Raw genomic sequence first — 23,394 nt, 5'->3', positions numbered from 1 at the left:
CCACAGCACAAGGAGGGGTGCCAGAAATGAACAACAGAGGAAGCAGGAAGAAGCTGAGGCACGCAGGAGTGAGGGAAATGTGACCTGCTTATGGGGAGTAAAAAGCAGGGGAAATAACAATACAAGGCAGGCGTAGTGTTGTGCCAAAGACATGTTCAGGGGAAAGCATATCAGAAAAACTTTTGGGTTGGGAGAAAAGTTGGGTTTTGCTACAGGACATCTGAAATGTGAGCAGATGAGGGAACCCTCACCCCAAAATGCAGGAACAGGCAGGGTTGGAAGTGAGATTTTGGGTGGTGCCGATGGGGCCATGGAGAATTCTCATTTTTAAAGATGTGCTTTATCCACTAGATGGCAGTATGCAACAATATTTATACATTTGGAAAAATTTACAATACTTTTTAACCAGGAGAGATGGCCTGTTCTAACCTTTCCTCCATTTATGAAACATTTCAAATCAACATCTTATATTCCACATCACCTCTTTCACTGGCAACAAAACAATCTGCCAAACAGCTGTAATCTGACACTTTAGGATTGATCAGCTGCAGAGATGCCACTGAAAATAGTTTTAACATGCCTGAGGATCTGCACGACAGGATGTAACCCAACAGCTGCATCACGTACCAGAGGGTTTTTCACCCTGCTGTTTTCATCTTGGAATTGTGTCTAGAAGGTGGCCTTATGGCTTGCAACATCTGGACTAATTTTTGACTAGTCTTTATTTTTATTTTATTATTATATATATTTTTTAATTTTACCTCTTCTCCCCATCCCCTACTTTGTATCTGGTGAAGAATTCTGCATGACTCAAGAGCTTGCCAATATTTTGTGAAATTTCAGTTGGTCCTCATAAAATGTATTGCCCAACTGTGGATTTTGTTGTTAAAAAACTACTTGCCAAAGGGAGGGGAGGCATTACAGGACAACGATATAGAACATTTCTTCCTTCCATCTCCTCCCCAATAACTTGCCCTGCTCAGGACAAACATCCTAAACACCAACCTTTGGCGGGGAAAGATCTCTCTGCTGAAGATGTTGGGCCTCATCTGCACTACACATGTAAAACAGTGTCATACCACTTTAAACAGTTATAGCTTCCCCCAAAGAATGCTGTAAAGTTAAACGTGCTGAGAGTTGTTATAAGCCCCCCCCCCTTCCCCTTGGAGAGCTACAATTCCCCGAGTGGTTAACAATCAACCCCTATTCCCAGAAAATTCTGGGAATTGTAGCTATCTGAGGGGAATGGGGTGTTCTAGCAACTCTCAGCAGCCTTAAGAAACTACAGTTCCTAGAATTCTCTAGGGGAAGCTATAACTTTTTGTATTATAAGTGGTATGATGCCACTTTAAATGTGTAGTGCAGATGGGGCAACACTGGGATAGCACACAATACTGGGCTAGGCAGGCAAATAGTCTGAGCTGATAGAAGGCAGCTTCCTACATTCCTCAGGTGCTCAGCATATGAAATTTTGCATCCTTGACCAGGACCATCAGGTGTGGCAGGGCAGAGCTACCCTCCTGGCAGCTGCATTGCTGCAATTTATGTGGGTGGGGCAAGGACAGGGGCAAGGTCAGAGCTGTGGAGACTCACTAACAGAGTCAATCCAGCACTCTCACTGGTGGATCCAGGCACCTCTAACCCTTGCCACCACCCTGCCCACATTAGCTGCAGAAACTCGGGAGTTAAGAGAGTGGCATCATCTCCACCACACCAGCCATTAGTGGAGTGAGGTTCTGGAACGGAGGCTAGGATTCTGACATGAAGAAGCAATGGCTACTCCACTGTTTCTAATGGAGTCAAAGGTTTTTAATGAGAGCCAAACAAGTATACAGGATTAGAATTGTGTGTCTGGATAGGGTTGCTGAAACACACACACACACACGGAGAAAGAGAGAGAGAGAGAGAGAGAGAGAGATCACCAGATGCCTCACATAAGGACATAAGAAGAGCAGTGACCAGAAGGCCAGCAAAATTAGTTCCTACTGACTGGTTCTCATGTGAAACAAGAAGACACAGATATTCTCTGTTCCCTAATATGAAGCTCAGAGCTTCTGGACAGAGCCCTGCAGACACACCTTTCTTATAATCCAGTTAAACCACTCATTCCAAAACATAGCAGGGTAGGAGTAACTGAGCAACTCGGACAAAGCCCGTTGTTGTTGTTGTTGTTAACAACAAGGAGGCACAGGGAGGCATTTAAAGCACCCGTTGTCTGTGGCTCAGCTTGCATGGGAGAAAATGGTTGGCAGTCTCCACTATGAAAATGGCAGGGCTTCATTGTTGCCTTAATTGCTGCCTTCACTGGGAAAATGAAGAGAGTTAAAGAGCACAGTAGAGGCCTATGTTCAGGGAGCTGCACCTCAAGCATATGTCTATATTATTCACTTAGAAAAAATTATAAACCACCTAACCAGGAAGAATCTCCAGGCACTGTAAAGTGATATAAAACAATTGTCAAGAAGGAAAATAAGTAAAATTTAAAATCCAAATACACCATACTAAATTGTGTGTCTAGGTAGGGCTGTTGAAACATATTTTTCTTTTCTTTTTAGAAGGTGTTTAGCGTAAGAGCTGAAGTGCCCTGCTGAATCAGGCCCAGGGCACCCTGTTTTCACAGTAGCCAAGCAGATTATTATGGGAAGGCTGCAAGCAGGACCTGAGTACAACAACACTCTTTCTACCTGTGATTCGTAGCAAGTGGTATTCAAAGGAATAGTGCCTCTGACAATGGAGGGAGAAGACACACATTGCAGCCACTGATAGCATTCTCCTACATGATACCTAAAGCAGCATAACAAGGGTGCGTGCCTAATGTAAATATTAATACCCACCGGGGTGAAGGAAGGAAGAGCCCTTTGCCAGGTCTTGCATAGTCAGGGTTGCATAATACAGAGGAAAACAAGGAACAGAAAATATACTAGCGGCCTGATGAGATTCCCCAGATGAACATCCCAGGCTTTCTTGCCCGTCCCTACTTTAGAGAGAAAATTTCACATAACAACCGGGGACAAGGGCACCAATTCCTATCCCACATTTTTCAATTATGCTTGTCAGAGTGTAATTGTCAGGTACAATTTATCCTCATCCTGGAATGCATTCTTCTAAATTGACCCATCTATCTAAAGTGTAATCAGAGAAACACCATTTAGAGAAAGATTGAGCTTGTAGACTTTTTTTTTTTTTAATAGCAACATTCTGCATGCTTTCATTTCAGGATTCTTAACCATTCAGTCTTTTTTTAAAAAAATAAATCTCTACAGTGTATCACCCTGGCAGACATCTCTGAGTGGAGATACAATAGCCTCCGGCACAGAGTGTCTACAGTGATATTCATGTCCTCCCTCCCCAGAATGCATCAAATTCTTCCACTTCAGAAATCCAACACTGTTTTGGCTTCTCAGTGATGGGAACAGTTAGATACAGAAACCATTTAGAGACAAGGAAGTGTTTGAGGTTTATTTTGTTACAAGAGAAATATGTTAGCTTCCTAATCAGTTTGTTCTAGTGATCCTACTCATGTTAAATGAAACCTAAAACCAAACATAAACCCGTGTGTGTGTGTTTAAATGGAAGTATGGATTGTCAAGTTTATAAAAAAAAAACCTTTAAGTTTGACACTACCTCTGTTCACACTAAGAAAGTACATGTGATAAACTGAACTTCTGTTTCCTTGTGACTTTAACTCTTCATTTAAAGGGGAAATAACACTGATTTATTTGAGAATAATAAATATATTACAACCAAAAGGTTTAAAAGTGATGAGGAACCAGTGGCCCTCCAGATATTACTGGACCACAACTCCCATCATTCCCAGTGGCCATGCTGTTTGGGGATGACAGGAGTTGGAGCTCAAAGGTATCTGGAGGATCAGAGGTTCCCCATCTGAACTTAAGAGTTAAACAAGTGCAGCTGTTCTTTCACTCTCCATAGTGACAGGAAAAACTGGTGTGTGCTTAATTTTACCCTGTCTCCTTTGGAATACATTCACCTATGTCAGCTAGAGCATGCTGTGAATTTTAACGAAATTATGAATTCACTTCTACATAAGTGAAAGCGTGTGCCTAGGGCAGATTAACCAGTGCTTGTGAGCTTATGAACTCCTCCCCGCAAAAGCAGTTTTGCAGCATTTAAATGGATTCTGGTTGGTTTGGTGATTGAAATTAATGATCGTTACAAACAGCTCTTTGAAGGATTAAAAGAAAGGACAACAGCCCACCCAACAGAAGTGGGGTAGAGGAAGACCAATGACACAATCCATTGTGGAATCTCTTCTAAATTCCCAATATGTTCTGAAGGAGGGGGGGGGAATGTGCTTGAATTCTTTTTGAAAAGCTATCTATATGCACTCTTGGAGAAGCAAGCCTAAAAGTAAGTCTGAAATAATAATAGTGGGATCCTGGAGACCAGGCTATGTATCCTCCAGTTCAGAAAAAGTTCAGAGCAGAGTAAAGTGCACTTAAGGATTTATTAGTATTACCATGATGTTGCAGTAGTTCCATAATAAATGTATGTGATTTCATTGTGCTGCCTTAAGTACACTTCAGTAGGTATGGCGTTCTGTTCAGAAAAGGAATGTTATTTGATTGTACCCAGGCAAGGGAGCGGAACCAGAATAAATGTATAATACTTCTGCATGATGCATATATTTCTATTTGTTATGTTGCAAGGCTCAAAATTATTTTCTGCAAGAGCCTATCAGAGATGCTGAAACACAGGGGGGGGGGAGAGAGAGAGAGAGTTAAAACTCTGAAAAACGCATTTGGTTCTCTGTAGCTTTGAGATTCTGAAAAGGTTCCCATGTACTGACCCTGAGTGTCCAATAGCCAGAAGAGTCTTTATAGGTTCAGAGGGCCTAGTGACTGCCATCAGAAAGTATGCATATACAACTTCATAAAGAAAGGACACACACACACACACACACACACACACACGGGTGTATAGCCCTGGATATGTCATATTTGAAAGTATTGTAAGGCTGTAAAATGACAAAGCGTTATTTCCTGCAAAGGGGACTGTGAGGGGGAAATACAATGACTGCATGCTGCTGCCTGAGGTAAAATTGGAGACTGAGGATTTATACAGAATATGGTTTTATGTGGGTGTTTGCTGAACGGACCAGGTGATGCTGTGGGCAGCCAAAGAGACCCAAGAGCTGCTGAGATTCCTATGAAAGTGAACGGCATGTGAAGAATCAACCAGCAGTCCTGAGGTAAACCTGGGTGTGCCAGCAGTGCTGAGGAGATCTTGCCCAGCTGGTAAAAAAGAAATTCTGGAGAGACACTTAAGCCTATAAACACCCCAAAGAGTGGATTGGGGAAAGAATCGGGGTATATCGACTGTTCAAGATGTCAGCAAGGATTTCTGATTCCCATCTGCTCAACAAGAGCAGCAACAAAAATCTGTAGTCTGATGCAGCACCCTGATGTACCTCATCTTTGGGCATCACTGTTCCCCAGCTATAAAATGGAACTTTATAAATTCTGTTATAATTTGCTGTTTCTTAAAACTGCAAGTACAATTGTCTCCATGCTGTACTAATCACTGCTCTCCAGGCTTCAATATTCTACATCTGCAAAGTATTAGTATTAAATTAATTGCCTTCAACCAGATCTTTGTGTAGCTGTCTAACCCTGGTCTGCAGTAACTCAGATGTAGATTTGTACTTATTTAAGTTATCCCAGAATCACCGCGTGCAGTCGGTAGCTGGTTTTGCCCCATAAGCCACCATTTTGTACCTATTTCCAGTTGGTGGAATGATCCCACAAGCCTGAGGTTGTCCATTGCTGAAATTGTCTAAAGGGTTGGCAGATCTGGGCTGCCAAGGCATAGCGAGTGGCCCACCAGTCCTTGGCAAAATTGGGCACCTCTTCAGTCATTTCTCCATTCCAGTGCTAGCAGAGAGAACCTTAACTCCTAAAGATTGTATATTACCAACTCATCTAGCTGTGAATGGAATGCTGGAAATTGGTGGCCTGCTATGAAGGAAGTGTGTTTGGTTCAGCTGGGATTAAAAATTAATAGGGGTCCTAAATCTCAAATATCCCCTTCTTAAGCAAGGCATTCAATGAGTATTGACTATGCATGAATGGAGGAAGCAGATTAGCGCAACCCACCTCAAACCTGTTTCAGCACTGAAATGGCTTCTGTCACCTTGATGAACTTCATAATGAGAGAGAATTGGAGCTGGAGAACGTGGCCTTGTTTACTCTCTCACGGTGACATTCAGTATCATCAAACATGGCATCCTCCTAGAGCAACTCAGAACTGCCTCTCTCCATATGAACGTACCCAGACCCTGAGATCATAATCGAAGACCCTTCTTCATGTGCTTCTTCTATGAGAGGTCTGGAGGGTGGCAAAACAGAACAGGGCTTTTCTGCAGTGGCTTCTCTGTGGAATGCTCTCCTCAAGGAGGTCCATCTGGTGCCTTCATTATTCATTTAGGCGCCAGGCAAAAACCGTTCCTCTTCAACCAGGCCTTTGCCTGGTTATTATCTTATATCCCTTTCAAATGTGTTTATGGTGGGGGTATTGCTTTGTGGGTTTTTTGTTCTTGTTTTCATCGTGTATTTTGTGCTTTTATATTGTACTTTTAAGTTGTGAACCGCCCTGAGAACTGCGAGTGAAGGAAGGTATACAAGTTTAATCAATAAAATAAACTGAGGATTTGGAGTTGGAGGCACAGTCATGCAGGGGTTCCACTCCTACCTGCAGGGCCATTTTCAGAGAGTGACACTAGAGGACTCCTGCTCAGCCCTAGGGCAATTATGAGGTTCAACCTTGTCGTCCCCCATCCCTGCCAATGTTTAATGCAGCTTATGTTTTTAAATCGGACAGAAGCTGGTTTCAGGGGAAATGCACCAAGCAGCACTTCCAAACTCCAGGATAGATGTGGATTGTGGCTAAAGTCACGTGTCCATGGCTTCAAACACCAGCAATGGGAGTGCACTGGAGCCAGAATAAATGGCAATGTGTACGCAGCCTTAGAGTCCAAGATGAATTTGTGTTACAAACATGAAGCACCATTCAAGTGGTAGCTGACTTATATTGACTGACAAGCATGTCTCTAGTATGCATGGAATCCATATATTGCTGTCTGAGTTCTTATAAGATCACTAGTTCAAATATGTCAATATATCTACCCTTAGCCATGCAGCAATTTTCAACCAATAAAGCTCACAACCTTTAGACACCTATCATTAACAGTTATTGCGCAGATAAAGTTAGGGGGGTTTTGTGTACGCTTATCTTGCTTAAACAATATATTCAGTCATTTTGAAGTAAATAAAGTTGCATGTAAAAGCATTTAGTGGTTAGCAAAAGTCATTTTCAAAAACATCCCAAGGAAAAATATGCTTTCAAAGGTTTTCTACAGTATTACATGCAGCTGCCTATGCTTGCAATATGAATGTCTTTGCACGGGGATGATCTCTAATTGAAAAACTGTGTTGCAACTATTGCCATACAAAACGTTTAATATATATCAAATTATTTATACACCATATTTTGACTCCATGATTGCATCGTGCTCATAGATATCGTATGTTAAGAGTATCCTCTTTCCAGCAATGTCCCCTTTAGTCTTGAAACAATTATCCTTCTTGCAACTTCTACAAATTACACAAACATGTTACCAACAAAATGAATTGCTTATTGAATAAGGATATTATGACAACTGTATCTACGAAGTATGCACAGAGGGCAGATTTATAAAATACTTACTTAGATAATTAAATTGTAAATGATACAATTTTTAAAAATGTATTGTTTGAATGAATTAGGATTCATTAGTATTTCTCTATGACAAAATATATTAGCCAGAAACCAGTGCAAAATTATGTGTCCCATTGACTTAGGTAAATATAGCTCCATACTGGATTAGGACTATTTAAGTGAATAGCAGGTTTCTTTTAAATAATAACTTCAAAAAGTTACCACATAATCCACTTTTCGATCTCTGTCTTGCAGAGGCCTCAGGAATGAAATTAAATTTATGGACAAGAGGCCAAAGGGCTTAAAACCCTGAAGGAATTTATACTTAAGCACCTTGCATGGCTGATATTCAAGATTCTAAAATGTAATACTCCTCCAAGCCTTCTAATTTGGTTAGTTTAAAGTATGTTTTCAAACAAATAAATTTACATTCTCAACTAAGTAAAACTGAAATTATTAGTATGATTCAAAACCTAATGTAGGATTTGATTAGTACTAAATTGAGCTATTTTCAAAATAAAATTAAGAATCCACTACAGAGGTGTTTAGTTCTGTTTAACTGAAATATTAAATAGTTGATATTAAATTCCCAACAAGCAGTCCTCAATCTGGGACTATGTTCCTTCTTACCTCATGCTGCCCGCCTCACCCACTCCCTGGAGAGGGAGGCTAAAGCAGAAAAGTCCTAGGGTGTTAGTAGCACCAGAGGAACATACCATCAAGCCTGTGTGTCAGAAATTCACCTACATTAATCAGGATTCAGTTGTCCTTCCTTCAAGTAGATGGAACAGTGATGTCAGAAATTCACCTACATTAATCAGGATTCAGTTGCCCTATTTTTAATACCCACTGTTGACTACATTTTTGGAACAAACAACAATTGAATACACATGATGTGAATGTATTGCAATGATACAATTAGTTTTGATTGGCTGATAGATTAAAAGATCATTTTTATTAGACTTAATCTTATGGGTGACTAAGTTTCTTTGGTTCTTCAATACAGTTGTCTCACTAGCCTATGTATATATCACTCAGTTGATTTTAAAATTATTTTTGCTGGTAATTTATGATTATTTTCTTTTGTAGGTTGATCATTTCTATAAATATACACTATTTATTTACATATGATTACAAAAATACAATTTTATTTATATGCAATTTATTGAAATAACAAGAAAACAATGACACCAAAAGGTTCTGCGATTACTAGGACCTTTGGCAAGGACTTATTATATATCATGACAGTTAAGTTCCACACTTGGAAATATATTTTTCATATTTAATGTGTTTGCTTAAAAATTCTGTGCTTTAGTTTAAACTGTTTCTGTTTGTTTGTTTGTTTGTTTTGTTTGTTTTTCTGCAGTAGTAAAGACCAAAGAAACTCACCAGGAAAAAAAAATTAGCTGATCAGAGGACAAAGTTGAGGCTGAATAAATTAATAAGCTCAAGGGAATGTTTACTCTGGTCGACCTCAATACATGCAGTATGATACCCCATAGGCAATTTCTATTTGCCCTAAAGTTACATTATAAATTAAGGTACTAAAATGTGTGTGTTTTTTGTAACAGTCCACCATTTTTATTTTTATTTTGCAGCTGCCCAAGGTGAGCCAGCATAGTTTCATTCTGCTATTTTGAGGCTATGTTTTCATGACAGTGCAATAGAACAATGAATGACTTTTAGCGTCCAGAACTTACAGCCCTGGGTTTGGCAAAACATCACTTCCCACACTGCCACTCGTAGCAGGGATGGGGAACCTGCAGCACAGCAGAGACTGTTTGACTGCAGCTCCCATCCTCCCTAACCACTGGCTATGCTGGCTGGGGCAGATAGGGGAATTAAGAATTCAACAACATCTGGGAGGGCTGCAAGTTCCCACCCCTGATTCACAGAACACTGTTTTGTCTCATAGATTTGTTTACTTATTTACACTTTAAGAAAAGACTGTAGTCAACCCCCAAAGATATGGTGATTCCTTAAGTTTGCGTAGTCACTGGTTGAGTGTAATCAGAGTCAGTCTGTTAAGCTGCTTCTGGCATCACTTCACTGGACATCATTGTTTACAAGAGAAGGACAGAGCTCTGTGTGAAACAAGAGGGTTGTGTCTTTAAAAAAAAAAAGCAGGTGTATTCATTATTCCAGACTGAGACAGACTCAAGGTTCTCAAATTTACCAGTTCTGCCATGTGTTCCGAATGAAAACCTTTTTGAATGTAGGGCACATTCACAGAATTTGTTTTCACTGGGAGGTTCAAGGGAGCATTTCTGTTTTCTTTCCCATTTCACAGTGAAGAGAGACAGAGCACTGAAAGCAATTCTGTGCAACTCAACAGTAACATTACACCAGCTCTTTAGACACCATTTATGCTAGCGTGCCTCTTTACTGTTCTTTTCCTCTTTGTCGGTTTTGGATTATGAGCAACGATTGTGACTTTTGGTATATTTACAAAGGACTCTTCACATCAGATTTGTATGGTTTAAATGTGGTCTCTAGGCAGAGCTGAGCTCTATTGCTTTGTTGCCATCAGCTGAACTACAAATATATGAATATATGGCCCTTAGTTTTCATATTATTACTATGGTTTTTTTCTGAATAAAAAAAGTTTACTTTTTTACATGCACAAGTTGCTACAGAATGATCTATATTTGTGCTTCCCAAGCTCTTAACATAATGGAATATTAGACAGGCAGATGGCTGAAATAATGTCTCCAACAACGAAGGCTTCATGGAACAAGAGGTATGTGACAGACAGTTGCATATCATAAATATAATACATCAATATTTTACAACAGTTGCCTGGGAACACCTGCCTTATAGGTAGAGAACTGATCGTCAGACTGACTACTCTATTTACTCACTTTTCTTTTTAATCCAGTGTTTTTCAGAATAGAAAAAAAATGGCATTGCTTTGGCACAAGCCACAAGAAGTCTGAATTAACAGCTAGAGGGCCTACAAGTGATGTGATGCAAACTTTCACCGCAAGAAGCCATCAGACCTGAAATTCAAACATGTCTGTTTGTTTCTTGGCTAGCTTAGCAACTTCTTCTCTTATTGCCTTCACCAGAGCAGCTGTGGAAAGGTTGTTGAGTGGGCTATCCAATGGGTAATTTTCTGTTAGGCTCTGTTGAGAAGCAGCAGAAGGCGGCAGTGGGACTTGTTCCAGGCCAGAGTGCATATTTGCTGGTTGACTGTACTGACGAGGAAGTCTTGAAGGAGAGTGGTTGTGTTGGTAGCGTGGCCGTGAATAAGCTTCTATGTAGCCAGGAAGCGGGACCTAAAGAAGACATTAATTAGACAAATAAATTGCCCCAAGGTTTGCTCTTAAACACAAGACATAATTTGTGCAACAGTTGCATGTGGAAAGAGGCTATTTGTGGGCACAGTCAGAAAAATAGCTATGTATTTACAAAAGCAATTTCTGAGTGGAAATTATTGCATGGATTATTTGCAACAATTTTGTGAGTTGCCGAACCTGCTCCATTTACAAGAACAATTTCATGGTAGCAAACTATTATTTATTTATAAAATTTTAATGGCACATAATGTAATACAAAACTCTAGGAGGAAGCCTCAAACTCTGCACTTGCTTCTTCAGAGGGAGTGTAACCCAATCTAGATCCCAATCCCAGATCTGGGAACTGCCCATCCATAGAGTCTCCATATTATCTGGATTCAGTCACAATTTATTAACCTCATCCAGCTCACCAGCTTAGGACACACACACAGCTATTCCTGATTCACATGCTATACAGAAATAGTGGTGGTATACTGGCGGCATATATTAAATAGCATTGGGGTCAAAATCAAGCCTTGTGGCACACTACAGATCAACTGCTGAGAAAAAAGGCACAGTCTCCCAATACTACTTTCTGGAATCAGTCCTGGAAGTAGGAGCAAAACCACTGCAAACAATTCACAAAGGCAGTCTAGGATAATACTGCCATTAACATATTAAAAGCTGCTGAGAGATTCGGGATATTCAACATTCTTCCATTACCCTCCCAAAATGCAACCAAGTCTGATTCTGTTCCCCAAACCATACCTAAAACCAGGCTGGAATGGGTCAAAATACTCAGTTTTATCCAAGAACATTTATACACAGGTGTATTGGTGGCCAGGGGTAGTTGGCATATACTTGTGGGCCCAGGTTTTTTTTGGGGGGGTAGGACTAGCTGCCCAACTTCCTACTTCAAAACGATGGAAACCACCCCCTCAGACAACAAAACAATTGTCCCCCTTTGTCCTGGCAGGGCTGTGGGGAGAAGGGATCTTAATGGGACATATGGTGGAATTCTGCCAAAGTTCATAAATTTTGGAAGCGATTACAGAAATCAGTATACTTATAGGGGAAAGGGCAATTCTAGACTCTAAACCCTGTATTTTCTCTATTTTTGACAAAGGTAATGAGAAACTTAGGTGTAAAGAGTTACTTTTCTATCTTCTGGTAGCCACTCAAACAGGGATACTATACCCGGTTCAAGAAAGATATGTTCATTGCTATCTCACAGATATTGACTTTTAATACTTGAGTGGCTAGGGATGACACTGATTTCACCTCTATTTGGAGGGTAATTTTTTAAAAATATATGACTTCACAATCACATGGGTCACAAATCCCTTCAAAATGTGATTTTATTTGGCGGCATCTATAAACAGGCAAGTGCATTTTCTTCTTTTCTGTTTCCTTTGTTGTGCAATGTAAGTTGTGTTATTATGCACCGTTTATAATTTTATATTTGTATCATTTTCATTCATTCCTGCATGGATATTTTGCTTTTGAGTTTATTATCAAGAGCGCTTGGTGTTGAACTTATATTATTTTGCTGTTAATGTTTGTTTTCTCTTTGTGTGTATTATCTAATTTTGTTGTTCAATATATTTATATAAGGATGTTTTAATTTGAAAAGCGGTCTACTCTTCCATCTAAGGCCAGATCCCCCTGACTCCAGAGATCAGCAGACAAAAGTGGCTTTTCTGTGGTACTGTGTCAATTACTACTGAGTCTACTCATATGGTGTCTACTTTATCCACTTTGAGGAACCCATTCAAAACCATTTTATTGTCCTGAGCTTTTAATAGCAGGGGCATTGTTTTCTCCTGTCTGCTATTTTAATGTTTTATTGCTATTTATTGTTGCTTTTGCAGTTTTATGATCCAATGTGGCTTTATTGCCATTTTAAATTTTAATTGTTGTGGATTTCTGTTTTGATATTGAACTTGTAATTCATTCCTTTAATTTGTTTGTTTTTATCATTCTTCTTGGATGACTTGAATGACAAAGTATAAATATTTAAAAAATATGTTTACTTCTCAATTTTAATAGCTTTATAGAAATATGAGTGGGAACACACCAAATTGCTCATCGTTCCCCAAACCATAGTGTACTAGTAGTGGGTTGCCCATCAATAAAGATCCTGATGGATTTACAGTAAAGGCACATTTATCTTCTCTCAATAATTTAAACTGCATGGAGAAGTTTCAAATCCAGTATTGGACTCTGTTGATTCATTGCCTCCAAGGCTGTCAAATATTAAATCCTGGAGTGATTTAATACCTCCAATGTGTTTCCATAATATTTAAATAATCTTAGCAATCTTACAATGGTCTAAATTGGAAGGTTCCAGGCCAAGCTAGCAATCTAATCTACAGTACTGATTACAAGGTGCCAACATAATGTTTTATACAGAATTTGCAAAATGGAACTTGCTTATCAATCGGAATCTGTACCAACAATCTTTCATTCTGTGTGCACCCTATGTGGTTCTATCTCTTAATTAGACAAGACTCTCTGAATCGCTGAATAAACGATTCTCAGGTTTGAAATTGTCAGTACTATATATTCTATCATATCTTATAAAAGCATATTCCCAGACATTATAACAACACCTTATATCCAGTACCTAGAAAGAAACAGTCCAGATTTGATAAATTTACTTCTAAAACACCTGTTAGATGCTGAGTCTTTTTGCCACCCAGTTGCTTACTCGTATTTATGAACTGCAAGGCCCTTATCTTAATCTATGTGAGGCATAAAACTAAAATCTATGCAGTACCAAGATGCAAGTGACAACAAAATTCAGTCAAAGCAAAGCACATTTGCTTATAAAACTGTGTTATGGGACACATTTAACAAAGAGAGGTTTCAGAACAAAACACTAGAGGTCAGTATTTCGCCAGTTTCAGCCCATACAATGCTTTACAATGGTACTTCTGAGGTAAGTACCACAAAAATGCAAACTGTTTTGTCCACCAAATGCTTCTTTGTATCTTCTCGTGAGGCTGGTACTATCACTAGACAGAAGCCCTTGAATGTATGTAATGGCTGTTTTACTAAGGGAGATACTTTTAAAAAATCTAGAAAAACTGTCTGCTTTAATACTTGAAAATCCTGCATTTAGGCAGTGGAAGTTTCTGGAATCTTCCCATTTCCTTCAAGACCCCTCTTAATTTTATTTTCAAAAAATCTATCCTGCCTATCTCATGATGTTCAAGATAACTCAAATACACAAATAAACTGCAACTTCTCTCATTTGGTTCCCCATAGTTTCTAAAAAGAAAACATATTATGTGGTAAAAAAACCAACCCTATAATTATCGCATAAAACTTGTCTCAAGCAAAGGTCTATTTTGTCATACACTTGACAGGAATCCAGTATGGGAACTACATGATTTTCTGCATAGGTATGAAGTAAACTGATCCCATATGAAGCAGTCAAAAAAGTAGCATGATCTTTTTTAGTTCTCTCCTCACAGTGATAACAACTCCAAAACCTGTTAACCAGGCCCAGCAGTTTCACTTTCACCAGTCACACTCTGAGTTTGTCAGGGAGTACAGCTCTTCCCTTCAACAGAAAGTGCCATTTTCTTCAAAATGAACTAAATCTCACTTAGCAATTGCTTCTTAACACATCAAAATAGAAAAATCCCAATTTATAGTCGATTTAAACGTATCTTTGCCTATCACTCAGGGTGAGCTGAACAAAAATGGCTTTGGTAACAAAAATCCTGTCAGACCAGAATTTAAAAAGAGAGTTACCAACTGCATCCCCAGTGACAACAATTTCGGATGGGAGAGATGTAGATGGAAACCAAATACTCTGTGAACATTTTACTCATGCAGAGCATGCTGTCTTTTGCGCAGAGCAACATATTGCTAACACAAATCACCCTTTGCACTGTCTTCATACACCCACTGCCAACAGCTTGGGAAATTATCTGCAAGTCCCATCTTGGCTCAAAGGTATGGTGGATATCAGGCTGTGGTTAACAGCTCAGAGGAATTCCTGACAAATGAGCTAAATCAAAGCAGACCATATAACAAATGAGATGTGGCTCTATAAGTCATCTCTTTCCTATTGATTTCCTGTCCTGAAGGCCCTGGTGCCTTATTCTTTGTATGGCACTCATAGCTCTTAAGAGAGTTAGGTTATGGCTCAGGTAGAGAATCTGCTTTGCACACAGAAGGCCTCAAGTTCAATCCCCACAATCTGGGGATAGCCTCTGACGGTCAGTATAGTGAGCTAGAATGGGGCAATGGTCTGGCTCAGTCGAAAGGCAGCCTCCAATGTTCCTAGCAAATAACCTCTGCTTGACCACACAGGACAATTTGCACCAACTGTGTAGAGAGCAAGGTGCTGTTTTTAGTTCAGAAAGAGGTGTAAAACAGAATCAAGGACTTCAGTGAAGAGAATTTACTACTGTTGCATGCTAAGATCATTCTTTAATATTTCCTATTCTCTTTAGGCCAGTGCAAAATAGGCAACCAGTAGCTACAACTCTGCAACGAATACTAGCAGTAGCCCATGAAAAGTACTGTCTGTGTGGAAATTTCCCTTTCCAAAGGGACTTCCAAGAAAGCTTACTATCTGCATTCAACATACAAATCATAGAAAGAAAATGTGAACAATTACCGAGTCTGCCCATTGCCCTGGTAATTCATTTTCTGCCGCATAGGACATCCAAGCTTGGTTCCTGTATGCAGTAGGTGGTGTTGGGATGAAATAGCCTGTGAACCCGGGTCGGTTTGCTGCTGGGATGGCAAACACTGCAGGAACTGTACTTCCTATCAAGAAACAGGGAAGATGATTAGCAATCAAAACACATTGCTCTAGACCTAGAGGAACATTGCAAAGGATACCCAAGATGTTCCAACTAGAAGGTGCCATTTTGCATTGGCAATAGAAGCCCCTTGCCAAAGAAAAGCATGTATTATTGTATCTGCACATAGTGCCTTGTTGCCACTGTTGTAGGATGAAACATCCCACAACAGAATATACCTGTTTGAAGAGGTCAACCCAGCACTGACACTGCTCTTGACACAGTGGAGACACCAACACCATGGTCACCCAACTAGTGATCATACTTGTCTGTAGAAAGAACGAGTATGAAAATTGAACATAGGCACAGTGCAGATGCACATTCATGGATTTATGCTACTGCAGAGAGAAAATAAAAAAAGCCAAAGAAATGATTTTGCTGGTCAGTAGCCTTGTGAATTTATGTAAAGTACTGTATGTGCTATTATAAACATTTAATATGGATTCTAATATTGTTCTATGGTGTAGTTTCTCTTGTACAGTTTATGAGAATAAGTACAAGCATAGCAGTATATTTCAGAATGTAATGGATAAGAATGCTCTTAGGCTACTGGGACAAGACAGTCCTATTGAATAGGGAACAGTTACACAGCAGGGTTTGGAGCTTCCAGAAAGCACTGTAACTATCTGTTATTGCTTTGTGAATGGATTTGTTTGCATAGGGTGCTTTGTACATTCCAAGGGGGGATATGATCTCTAAGATAGTCCTGTAGGGAACATCATTCTTTTTAGACAATATGTCATATGCACAATTGTTGGATTATGGGGAAAGAGGAAATAAAGAAAAATATAGGTGTGACTTGTTCCTTCGTTGCTGTGTGGATTGGTCTTCACATGGTTCAGATAATGTTGTACCAACTACCTGCTATTTAAATCAATATCACTTAAACCTTCATTTCCTTCATGTCTGAATCATTTTACATGAACATATCTTGTTACATGATTATAGACCCATTATGTTTTTTTCTGATGCTTTGCAGCATTTTTGCATAAACAGTTTTTTGCTCCCACCAGGGTGATCTTCATCAGTTGGCAAATGGATGGATCTTCACTCTCACTGGAATCTTCTGGGAGCCACTTGTTAAACTGCCGGCAACACATCACTGCTTTCAGCTTGAAACATGTTGCTAAGTGTTAGAAAAGGAATCCATCTTTATCTTCTGTTCAATGAAGCATCTCTCTTACGTGCCGCACACATCAGCTGCCAACATGTGTATTAAGTGCAGCAAGTCTTTGGACTAGTTCTTGTAACCATTTTTTGAACCAAAATCACAAATAACAAAAGGCATTACTTTCTTTTCTGGGAATCTCCCAGGACTATGTTAATTTTAAAACTCTTTTTGATATGTGGCACACAAAAACACCCAACCATCTCCTAAATAAATACTTGTGTTATCCACAACACAATTGGCATGTTGAAAGTATATTCAAGATTTATGTTCCAATTACAAAATTATTTGAATAAGCATTGCATATTAATACATTCTAAGGGAAGGACAAATAAACAATCAGGAGTCAGAAACTCAGTAATTTTTAATTCTGTGTTATCTGTATTCAATACAGCTTTTATCAACACAGAAAACAAGCCTCTCTTTCATTTTCCTACTGCATCCTGGCACAGTCTCTTCCTGAAACCAATATTGTTCCTATAAAGTTCTCTGTGGAATTTAAAATCGTGTGTTCTGTACCCCCCACTCAATTAGTTCTATCTCAAAATAGGGATACTACTCAACAAGTCAATGAATAGTAATTGAAAACCAACAAGGCTGTTCCATTATTGTCATCAGGTGTGAAGAATGGTCTTTGCCTCCATTCTACTTAACAGGCCAACCCTCTCCTTGTGGTCGTGTATTAAACTGATAAATGCACCTGAGTAACTTGAAACAAAACACTTCACACACATGGGATGTTAAGCAGAAACAATATATTTTAATAAGACGAAGTTCCATTTTTAAAATTTCAGTTTACAGCAGTTTTCCAGCCTCCGTTGTCTACAATGGGCTTGTCAAATTGCATAAATGTTGCTTATGAAGTTACATGAGATGAATGGAACCAAGGACACCAACCAAAGCACCCTTTATAGGGGAAGGGGGGCGGATGTTAGAAGTTAGCCACATGTTTTCGTGTAATCATGTTCCTCTAGTGACATATGATTCTCTCAAGTCACCAGAACCTAATGTGATACCTTGAACTTGAATTTAAAAGGTTTCAGGTTATATTTCCTGTGCTGATGAATACACCCCTGAGTGGGAGTGGCATTGGGTGCATTTATCCTTATGGGACTCAACAACAATCTAAAAACAGCAAATAAAAAAAACAATTAAGAAACAGAGACATCATATTACAAACAGAGTCTCGTGGAATCATAGGTTGGAATGACTGCAGATGCAACACAAGCAGTTCAAATTGGGAAAATGCTTTGAGTGCTTAAAGCCATTTCCAGTACCAATATTTATACCACGGCTGTATATTTACACCACGCTTTAGAGTCACAGAGATTATTTGCGATAAACCCAGGATGAGTGTAGCGAGGAGCTTCTATTATGCTGGAGCAATTGTAAGCTTCTCTTGAGGAGCCACAATTACTCATATGCTGCTTCCAGAGCCAGAAGGATGCAAGTATCAAATAATCTTAAATAAAAAAGAGTGTTCCAATGTGTGTGTGTTTTTTGTCCTATGCCACCTTTAATCCATGACTATTTTCTTTTTTTAAAAGGGAAGTGGAACCAATACCACATCTTCTCCACACATTCAGCCATTTTGATCTTGTGCAGAAGAACAGCAGAAATCATTTCTCCTGCCCTCAAGTTCAAAAATAAAAATAAAAATGAGGCAGCTGCTCCAATGCAAATACAACAAATGACCTTTCAGAATCAGGACCTAACTGTAAAAGAACTCACCCACCAATACACATGCTTAGTTATTAAATAAGCTTGCATTCACACATGACTTTACATTTCGAACTGTTTCTGCTACAGAAGGGAAGAGTGGTGGTCATGCATGCTACGGAAATCAGACCCATGTGGCCACAGGAGAATCTTCTAATGCCGGCAGTGGTGGTGAGCAATATGGATTTTAATACCAGAGAGCTGCCACAGAAGCTTTCTTTTAACGTAAGCGATTGGCTAAATAGCTTTAGGAGTGCTGTGCTATCATTTGGAATCACCGGTGCTTAAAGCTTACCTATGAAGGAGAGAAACTGCTAGACGGAAAACAATCCCAACCCAAGGCCAATTCTAATGTGTGCCCTCTTTAGCTACACGGTCCACATACCAACCTAAACTGTATTGATGGGACCAGAAGCCCAGAGCCAGCAACTTATCTTTCATAGGCTGTCTTTTCTGAGGTAGTCAAAGCACACTGAAGACCTACAAAAGCCTAGACTGTCAACCCTACCACTTATATTTGTTTTATCTTAGTTGTATGTAGGGAGGCACAAGGGTAGAGTTTTTAGGTTTGATTTGAGGGCCTCTGGTCAAAATTTGAGGGCCTCTGGTCAAATGAAATTCTCTGACTGCTGTAAATAGCAGCAGTAGATCCATAGAGCCAAGGTTGTAAACCACCCTGAGATCTAAAGATGTAGGGCAGCATACAAATTTAATAAATAATGATTCTTTATCATAGCTCATGCTTTGTCTTGATATTTAACAATAAAGACTGCTTCCTCACTACAATATTCTCTGATTGGTCTTTCTGATCTTGAGGCAGTAATTCATTGTCTCCCAATTACAGTCACACTCATGAAAGCCTTGAATCCAAGTTTGAAAGGATCAGCAAGTCTAAAATGCATATGTTGACATGGAAGAAGAATCCTGTTATCCTCTACACATCACCTTTCATATTCCGCAAAACTAAACTCCAGGGATAAAATTTCTGTTTAGAAATATCTAATGATAATAAGGATTGAATTACTACATTATCCTCCTCCTATTTTTGACGTTTTTTTCTGTGACATATGTGCCAAACAAGGCTAGTATGTTATTAATGCTCTAAATAATAGCCACTTAATAAAATATCCAAAGCCAGCCCATGTGAGTGCATGATCAACCTGTTGTCTTGTTTATATAAAGCAAAACTGATAAAATGGGATTTGGCACAGAAATTCAGAAGGTCATTATATTCTATGTCCCAGAAATTAAACGAGCTAAGTGTTGTTGTTTTTTGCAAAGATTCTGTCATGTAGTTCCAGTATGTCCATATTACTTGTGGTAACTATTCCTAAGGAGATTCTGTGAAATTAGATACAATGAAAAACTTAATAGAATTATCATTCAGTTCAGGAGTCTGTTTTAAGGTGAATAAAAAACAAATCACCAAAATTGCTACACCTTTGTTATATTAGAGGTCTCATCTAGGAAATGCAATCTTTTCCTCGGTAGAACTGGGAGTTTGGCATTCTCTCTTACTACCCATGACATTAACAGTCGCCTTCTGGACAAGGAGCGTATCCATCACATTTGTTCTGAATCAAGCCAACTAGTGATGGTAAATAAATGTGCCATGGCAGTAGTAATTTACACCTTCCTAAAATGCTGACACCTCAGCATCAGACACCATCTCTTTTGGAGTACCAGCACCCAAATTCTAAACTGACCAACATTTAATATATTTAAACAAACAAGTATCTACAGTATTCTACATTGCTTCCCCTTTAAACAAAAATCAAACAAAAGCTAGCACAGCGCTTCCCAAATCTATGTACGAAAGAGGAATCTTTCCATGTGGAGCCACCCAGGCTTTAGGCAGTGAGGAATATGGCATCTGGAGTAAGATGGTTGGGGCAGAAAGGGCAGCCCATTCAGAGGTTGGGACAAAGAGATGCATTCTAGATGAAAACTGAATGCCAGCATCCTCTTTAATAGTAAGTGTGAATCACTATGCTAGCTAACCAAATGTTACCATGGTATAATTTTTTTCTCATTCCCGTAATTAGTAGTTTTGTACAAGTCTACTACCAATCAGTTCCAGAAATATTCAGCTAAACTGCGCTTATCAGAAACAGCTCCTGGCAAAAGTTGTCTGTGGCAATAGACTGCCAAGAAGCATGAGCTGCGTTACTGTATTTCAACCACTGGGAGCTGGGAGCAGAAGAGCACACAAGCACTAACACACCCCTTGGCAACATGCAAACTGTGCTGAGCGGTCCCCTGGGACTATTTACATGCTTAAAATTAAGTAAAACTCTTAAACGCTCCACTGGATCACAACCTAAGGCAATATAGTGAAATTTCTACAAGCCCTTTTTCCCCACCCCCAACTGGGTGCAAAAAAAATAAAACCCATAGTTTAGTACCCAATCATAAATACAATGCAATTCCCATTTGTTTCAGTGAAAAGTTTGCTTCCATGTAGTGAACTTAGGACTGTGGCCTTAACTGCGATTTTTGTTAGGGGCAGACAAAGGCATTTTCTGTTGGTACATTATTAAATTTCTATCTTACAAAGAAAATTAAGGGATTTTATATTTTTACAATGTTATTTTACATGTGTAGGAAAAGTGGATATAATGTTCTTGCAATAGCTTAGCACCTCGTGATTTCAGAGTCAGAAAAGTTAGGGAGACTCATCTGTGTCAACGCCAACAGCTCATTCAGCCCAGTGTCATCCAGATATTTCAGAGTTTTCAATATTAAAAGACTATTCTGTGTCTCATGAAATTTGAGGCACTGGAATACCTCATCAATGGAATTGAGTGCCTGATGTATTCGAATAACTGTGAAGTTTTGGGGAACTTAATCGTGAAAACAATGTCTTTTGAGTATTTTTTTTTTTTTAAACTGCAACACACTGTTGATTCTTACTTCTTTATGTTCACATAAGTTACTGGAAATGCAAATTTATTCTACTGATCATTTACCACTATTCAATATTTTAAAAATACAAAAGTATACCAGCAGTGTAGCAGACAATGCTTTGAATTTGGAAGGACAGATGTTACAACAGAAGATAGAAAACAGGGACTTCAATCTAGGGCATATAGGAGCACAGTTGCTCATGTAGCAGCCATGACATGTACACAGCTATTGAATGTTGTATCACAGAAGATGGAAGTATCCAAAGGGGGGAGGGTGTAGCTGTAGATAAAATGCCCCCAAATCAGTAAGCGAGTCAGCATTTTCTCCTACACATTTTTTCATTTTCAACTTTTGTTTGCCCCAACCACCCTCTATGAGAAGCAAAGTGAAAAATCTTGCTTGTAGCCTCTTATTTAGAAGCTAACATCCCACAATGAATGGATTCTTTATAGATGCATGGTAACTTACTCCAAAACGTCGCAGGTAGGGCCGGGGGGAGGGGGAATGCAAGGTGAACATCCATGGTACAACGTCTGTAGGAGAAAAATCTCAAATCTACTTTTCTTGTAAACCGCTTAGGAATTTTACTACAATCAAGCGGTATGTACATTTAAATAAATAACTAAGGAAAGGAAAGAGGAATGTTAAATAAATAAATAAATAAATAAATAAATAAATAAATAAATAGGATCAGCAAGCAAAAGGCGATCCCAATCTAACCTCACCAACATTTTTCTCAAAGACAGAACAGTTACTCTTCCCTTGCTCACCTTTACTTTGACACATTTGTAGCGGCTGAGTGAATGCCAATTGTTTAATGTCGTTCTGTCAGGTTTCAAAACCCCTGAAAAATCACCTGTTTCTTCCAGACCTTCTTGTGAACCCTGAATCACAAGTGATGCTTTTATAATTTGCTTAAACATGCCCTTCCTACCCCCCAGCAACACAACCTTCCATTCTTTGTATTTGATACACATTGCGCTGGGTTTCTGTTCAATCGGGGGGGGGGGGGAGAATCCTTTTCAAGATGATATGGGCTTCAGCAACTGGATGATTGTTTTAGTCAACTCAAGAACACTAACAAAATGGCAGCTCAAAGTTACAATGTGAAATAGAAGATGAGCCCAACTAATTCACACACAGTCTTACACAAACATATATGTTGTAGACGTCCAAATGTACCTAAGCAGATATATAATGTCTGAAGTGTTTCCTTAATACAGAAAGGATTTTGCTAAGTTGACTGGAATTTCTTTGTAATCAAAGAGATTGGGGTCAGGGAGGCAGAGCTCAATGGTATAGAACATGCTTTGCATGTATAAGGTCCTAGGTTCAGTCACCAGCATCTCTAGCACGTGCTGAGAAAGACCTCTGGTCTGAGACCCTGGAGAGCTGTGGCCAGTGAGAATAGATGATACTGGACTAGATGAACCAATGTTCTGACTCAGCATGAGGCAGCTTCATGTGTCCATATATATTTTTTCTGAAGCTTCTCATTGCAAGTAGAATCTACTTGATAGTGAGCTCCCGGAAGAAACGCCTACATGTTATGACCATATTCAACCTATTTAATGTGAAGTGAAGTTAATCTGAATTGATCTGCCACAAAGGGAACCTGGTTAGTCATGAATCAGGATATCCTCACCTAATTCATTTTCGAATGGTTTGCAAGGACATGCTAGCTTGCAAGCTGGAGACACAATGAAACAATCACATGACATTTGCCACCAATTCAGGATGGCTTCACCACATTTAGCTGAAAGTGGTAATCTGAACAGGCTCT

General features: G+C 39.2%; 1 protein-coding gene and 1 long non-coding RNA gene across 7 annotated transcripts in view; one reads left to right on the top strand and one right to left on the bottom strand.

Annotated features, from left to right (window-relative positions):
* Positions 1-9,840: 9,840 nt before the first annotated feature.
* The window catches only part of KIAA1549L (KIAA1549 like), a 153,106-nt gene continuing 139,552 nt past the window's right edge, over positions 9,841-23,394 (bottom strand). For all 6 annotated transcript variants that reach the window (XM_081011748.1, XM_081011751.1, XM_081011752.1 and 3 more), the window contains 2 exons: positions 15,631-15,782; positions 9,841-10,994 (listed from right to left, as the gene is read on the bottom strand). In XM_081011748.1, coding sequence (XP_080867874.1) covers positions 10,710-10,994; positions 15,631-15,782 — 437 coding nt within the window. In that variant the 3' untranslated portion in view covers positions 9,841-10,709. The remainder of the gene's footprint in view (positions 10,995-15,630; positions 15,783-23,394) is intronic.
* LOC308480752 lies at positions 14,309-22,688 on the top strand. The gene is made up of 2 exons (XR_013988269.1): positions 14,309-14,960; positions 16,831-22,688. It is a non-coding gene; the product is annotated as an uncharacterized lncRNA (long non-coding RNA).

The sequence above is a fragment of the Podarcis pityusensis genome (genome assembly GCF_964106645.2).
Source record: "Podarcis pityusensis genome assembly, chromosome: 1".
NCBI classification, from domain to species: domain Eukaryota; kingdom Metazoa; phylum Chordata; class Lepidosauria; order Squamata; family Lacertidae; genus Podarcis; species Podarcis pityusensis.
This window is presented reverse-complemented; position numbering and strand designations above follow the sequence as displayed.